Genomic DNA, 6,436 nt, shown 5'->3' with positions numbered 1-6,436 from the left:
TATACTTAAATGAAAAAACAAAACAAAACTGAAACCAGCCCATCTTCTGCAGATCCATAGGCAAAGAGGAAATGTTGTACCCCGATACATTCTTATACTTATTTATACTGTTAATTTCTCTACAACTTTAAAGTTATTCATAAATGGAAAAGGATATTAAAATTTACATCATTTTAAATTTTAATATTTTATTTATACCCAAACCAGAATTTATTATTCACTAACTCTTCTGGCTTTAAAGAAGCTAACTTGTCAACAATGCTTTAATATTCCCTTTTTAAGTTGTCTCATTTTCAGATTTGAGTATTTCTATGTTTGATATCTTCTCATAAGCCAGTCATAAATACAAAATTAATTCTTGCAAAATTATTATACAAGAAAGGGGTTGGAGGAAGGTGATAGGGTAAAGGGGATTAATTGTATGGTGACAGATGGTTAACAAGACTTACAATGATAAAGACTATACAGTGTAAACAAATATCAAATTATAATGTTATACATCTAAAATATATATAATCTTGTATATTAATTTTACAATATCAACAAGGAAATAAATGAAAAAATATTACATGAGAAAGTAAAGAATAACATTCTTTAACATTCTATAAAATAAAAGGTTCTATACTAATTATTTAGAAAATAGTGAGAAACCAAGAGAAAACAGTGGTAAAGCTCCCCCTCAGCTGTCAAGGCCCTGAAGCAGTTTTCTCCTCCCTGTGGACTTGACCCCAAGTTGTCCTGAAGCCAAGGAGGAAACAATTACTTTTCCTTAAGATTCTGTGCTGACTTATGCTGACAGACCATGCATACTGAACGTGGCCCAAATATTATGGGTCATTCGCTCCTTGATAGCCAAAAGGGTGCAGTACAGCAAGCTCAAATCAAGTTGTTCTGCACTGGCTGTGCCCTTTCTTGGAGGGCCTGGATGAACTGCTGAAATTCAATGTTCAGATTATCAATGCCATGATTGAAGAAGTTCTCAAAGAGATGAACACATTGTTCTGTGCCCAGGTGGGGATTTATAGACATAACACAAAACTAAGTTTAAAGACAATATACAAAATTCAGTTTTTTTATATAACACTTATAAATAATTAAAATATGAAATAAAAAATACCATTTAAATTTTAATATTTTAATATTCAAAAAAGAAACAATAAGAAATCATCAAGTATAAATTTAACAAAATATTTACAGATTTCTGTAGAAAAATTATGAAATACTTCTGAAAGCAATAAAAATAAGTTAAATGCAATATATTATTATAATCAAAAGACACAATATTATTATTTAGTCAATCCTTCTTAAATTAATCTAATGATCCAGTGAAATCCCAATAAAAATATCACCACATTTTGGAGATTTGGACAAAGTTTGAATAGTATAGACAATACTGCTAATGAACAAGGTGATGAACTCACACTTCTCAATTTAAAAATTAATTACAAAGCTACAATAATCAAGAGAGCATGTTATTTTAAAACAAATAGATACACAGATAAATGGAACAGAATAGAGAGTCCACGAATAGACTTATGCATAGACAGACACCTGGACTTTGGACAAAGTCCAACAAAGGTGCTTCAACACAGAAAAGATGGTATTTAGTTTTTGGTCTCTAATCTCTGGTCTTTTAGCCTTTAGTCATCAATGGTACAAATGGATGACCATGTGGAAATAAAGAAAAAAGACACAAACTTTATACCTTAGATATAAACTTACTCAAAATCACTCACTGACTTAAATGTAAAATGCAAAAATATACAAAATAAAATGCAAAACTTAGCAGAAAATCTACATGAATTAGAGTTTGAGGATTAATTTTCACTTAAACACACAAAAAAGCACAATCCTTAAAAGAAACAAATTTATAAGGTGAACTCTATTAAATATAAAATGTCCACTCTGTGAAAGACAATGTTCAAAGAATGGAAAGGCAAGCCCCTGACTAGGAGCTTTACAAAACATGTATCTGAAAAACACCTGCATTCAAAATATTCAAAGAACTATAAAACTCCATAAAAAGAAAACAATTCCCCAAATTAAAATACATAGACCTATAGATGAATAAACACCTTATCAAAAAATATAAATGCATAGAAAATAAGCATATACAAAGTGAATGACATTGGGGAATTAGTGGAAAATGAAATTCATTGTACATTAGTGAAAAGCAAATTAAAATAACAATGAGATAACCTGCCTATCTATTGGAATAGCTAAAAACCAAAACCAGACAATACCAATTGCTGGTGAAAATGTGTGACAACATGAAATCTCATTCATGGTTGATAGAAATACAAATAGTACAATCTCTTGAAAAGACATCTTGCCAGATTCTTATGAAGCTAAGTATAGTGTCACCATATGATGCATCAATTGTGCCCCAGTGTATTTGCCCAACTGTTGTCAAAACATACATCCATATAAAAGAAAAAACATAGCAGATTTATTCAGTAGCCAAAACCTAGAAGGAAACAAGATGATCTTTAATAGGTGACTGACAACCAAATGTGGTACAGTGAATGGAGACACTTGTGGTACACAGGGGCTACAGGCACAGGATAAGGAAACAAGACAGGGGCTAGAGGAAATAGTAAGTAAAACACTGGTTGTCTATATAGACTAAAGGCACAAAGAATACAGATAAACATGAGCTACTATAGGCTGAAACACAAAGTCAAGGGATAAAATAGGATGCAGACAAACAGAATGAGATATTTGAGGGCTGGTATCAGATGCGGAAACAGGAGATAGACCTAAGGTAAGATATATTCTGGAGACACAGGAGAAAGTGACACTAGTTGCTTGACATGAGTTTTACACACAGGAGAAGACTCATTTGGGTTGGCATGGGCTGAAGGAACAAGGAATAGAGACTTCTGACAGACACCATGGACAGAGGGAATAGAAAAACTTGACAACACAAAAAGGCAGACATGGAACACAGTTATACAATATGGTGATGCTGGACAGAAATATGTGCTTAGAGACATGTTGACATGGATGCACATGCCTGGGCTAGAGACATGTGAAGGACTTGGCTTCAGGCATAGAGTTTGAAAATACACTAGAGAAGATAAGAGATGCCAGCTAAATCTGTGATTAGAAAAAAATTATGTAGTTTTAAATAAATGTATTAAAGAAAAGGAAGATAAAATCAATAATATCAGTTTCCATCTCAAAAATTTAAATAGAATAACCAAATAAAAATACAGAATAAAAGCAATAATAAAGATAAGAATCAATAAAAGAGGGAAAAATACAAAGAAATGAATCAGACTGAAAGTTTTTTATATTAATAAAGTTAATAAATTGCTAACAAAACTGATTAAAGAAAAGATCAAGAGAATAAACACAAATGACCAGTATCAGAAATTGAATAAGAATTACTCTCTCCACAGACCTTAGACTTTAACAAGACACTTAAAGGATTTTATGAAATACTTAGGACTAATAATTAAACAGAAGTCAAAATTCACCATGTTATAAAAACCAACATACCAAAACTGACACACAAAAATAACATATAATAAAAAATACTCATATATCTACTAATTGATTCAAATATAAAAAGCAAACCAACTAACCAACAAAACCTTTCCACAAGCAAAACTCTAGACCAGAAATTATGAAATATTTCAAGCAATTAAAAATAAAACCACCTAAATTACCTAAGTTTGCCCAATGTAGAGAAAAACCAGGCATATTTTTCAATTTCTTTAGTGATGCCACCATTACATTGACACCATAATCATACCAGGACATTAAAAAGCAAGCAAAGTTTACGTCGTGTCTTTCATAAAGGGATATAGATATTCTAAACAAACCATCATTACGTGAATTAAGCTATAGAAAAACAGAATAGATCAATATCAAGTGAAATATATTAGAATATGTAACCATGGTTAAAACTCAATAAGTCATGTAAAACATTTTATTATCTAAAATGAACATAAGCAAACATAGTAATTAATCTAGAATTACTGAAAGCCATTTCCCTGGAAGCAAAAACACAAAGTTGCCAGCTTTTACTACTGTATTTCTATTCAATTCTATACTGAAGGTATAGTCAGGGCGTTAAAAGAAAAAAAAAAAGTAAGTCATAAAGATCAACTTTTAAATAATGAAATCATTATTATGTGCTAATGACACTTTACGTGGACTATCCATCACAGTACAAATGATAACAATTAATAAATGAATTTCAGTATATAAAATTAAATAATTACTGTGAACCAGCAAGAACAAAATAGAAAATAAAATCAAATGAGTAAGACTGGACTAGAAAATAAGTATCTACAAGAAAAAAAGGCCAATAAAGGATTAATTTATAGAATATCTTTTTAAAAATCTTCAAACCAATACAAGAAAGCTACAAATGACCCAAGAAAACATGAGAAGAGAATATGAAGAAAAAGAAAAATGCAGAGTCCAAGAAACAATTGATAAACAGTAACTCATCTGAAGCTGGTAACTGCAGGGACTCAGGAGGGCAGGGTCCCAGAAGGCACTCCAAAAGTCCTTCTTATTGGTCACCTCTCACTTTCAAAGCATCCCCTGCTTGGTTGTGGTGAGAGAGCATCCTTGTCAAGTGCCAGATCTCACGGGGAAGCTGTCTTTCACCATTAAGTGTGCTGTTGGCTGTGAGCTTTATTGAAATTCACTTGATCAGATTATAGAGTTCTCTTCTTTTTCCACTGTAATTAAAGTATACACAATGATTGGATGCTGAATTTTGTTCTATTCTTTTCCTTAATCTATTGAAATAGTTAATTGTTTTAAAGTTTGTTAATATGGTAAATTACCTTTATTTTAATATATTGAATCAGCCTTCAATTTCTGGAATGATTCCAATTTGATATTGATATATTGTCTTTACTGAATTATACACACATATATGTATATATATTCACCAATTTAATATTTAATGAAACTTTATTTCAATTGATTTTGAATTCAATACTGCTATAAGAAATGTTAAACAAAAAACTTAACTTCCACAATTGAAAGCTTTTCTGAAAGAGGATTTATTGAGCTATATTCTAGCTAGAAAAGGACCAGGTCCTGGAACATGAAGTCTAAATCACCAACAGCATGGCTAGTTAGAGAAGGCAACATTTCCACAGTCCTGGAGTTGACAGGCACTCTTATATATTGTTTTGTGGAAGATTTTAAGTTGTTATAAAAGAATTTACATTGGCTACAGATCAGGGGAGCAATTAAAGTGGAGTGGAGGCAGTTCTATGGTAGGTGCACAGTATGTAAGGAAAAATATTTACTGTTCATTGGTTATAGGCAACAGTCCTAAAAGTTCATGCATATGCAGGATGCAGTGGCATCTAGCAGTTGGCTAATAGACAGCTAGAGGTTGATTCAAAGCTCCAACATACATTCAGGAATGTAAGCAGTCTTTTGTAATTGGCCCACAGATATTTTATTGGTTAATTATTCTTATATCTTTCTCTCACTCTCCAGCCACTGTCATTTAACTTAGAACATGTAAGAATTTTTTCTCATCAGAAATAATGCACAATAACCCCATGTGCCCCTTCCTGAGGTTCTTCATCACAAGCACCATTCAGGTTTTATTTCCATCATGTCCCTAAAGCTCTCACCCACATTTTAATTATTAACCATTAATTTATTATCTGACCTATACTTCTATAAATTTGACATTTCAAAAGTGGTATATAACTTGCATCATGAAGTATGTATCATTTGGGTTTTGACATTTTTCACTCAGTATAACTCTTTTAAGATCCATCCACATTGTTGCATGTGTCAATAATTTCTTTGTATTGTTGAGGAGTATTACATGATAGGGAGGTACCAACATTTTTAAACACTCATATATTGAAATATCTCTTGGTTGTTTGTGCCCTAGGTCAAAGTAGTAGCCAGAGGAAGAAAAGCAATCAGAAATCAGAAAAAAATTCAATAAAAGGTGGATCTAACACCTCCCTCAGTATCATCACTTCTATCCTCAATCCCACAGTCTTCTGGCTGGGCACAAAGGACTAGGGGCACTGACAAAGTTGGCAGGCTCTTACTTTACAGGGAAAGAACCCTGTAAAGACTTCTTTCAGGGGAACCTGAACTTATACACAATACAAAAACTACTTGGCAATTAACATACATCAAATTAAAAAATGACTTTGCCATTAGTACTGACAATTTTATTACATATTTAGGTAACTTTAATGGCAAAAAATTAGAACATATTTTTAAGGTTATTCAATATTAAACGGTGAGTGATGTCAGAAGCATGGCAATGTGAGAGGCCCTCCAGGTCTCTCCCTTGAAGTTATAACAAGTTGGACAACTATAATTCAACAAAGGATTCCCTGCTCAACACACAAATATGCCTGAGAGATCCTTGCAATGAAATATCTGAAGGGTAGGCATATCTGAGGGAAAGGAGAGGAAGGAAGGG

The 6,436-nt window shown here is 32.2% G+C and overlaps 1 protein-coding gene across 1 annotated transcript in view; it reads right to left on the bottom strand.

The window, feature by feature from the left end:
• Window positions 1-3,277: 3,277 nt before the first annotated feature.
• The window catches only part of PLEKHB2 (pleckstrin homology domain containing B2), a 69,033-nt gene continuing 65,874 nt past the window's right edge, over window positions 3,278-6,436 (bottom strand). Inside the window, exon 9 of the mRNA XM_039869292.1 lies at window positions 3,278-4,700. Within this exon, the coding sequence (XP_039725226.1) occupies window positions 4,672-4,700 (29 nt within the window). The 3' untranslated portion in view covers window positions 3,278-4,671. The remainder of the gene's footprint in view (window positions 4,701-6,436) is intronic.

This window comes from Pteropus medius, unplaced genomic scaffold (assembly GCF_902729225.1).
Source record: "Pteropus medius unplaced genomic scaffold, Ma_sr-lr_union100, whole genome shotgun sequence".
NCBI lineage: Eukaryota > Metazoa > Chordata > Mammalia > Chiroptera > Pteropodidae > Pteropus > Pteropus medius.
Note: the sequence above shows the minus strand (reverse complement) of the source record. Positions and strands in the feature narration are given on the sequence as shown.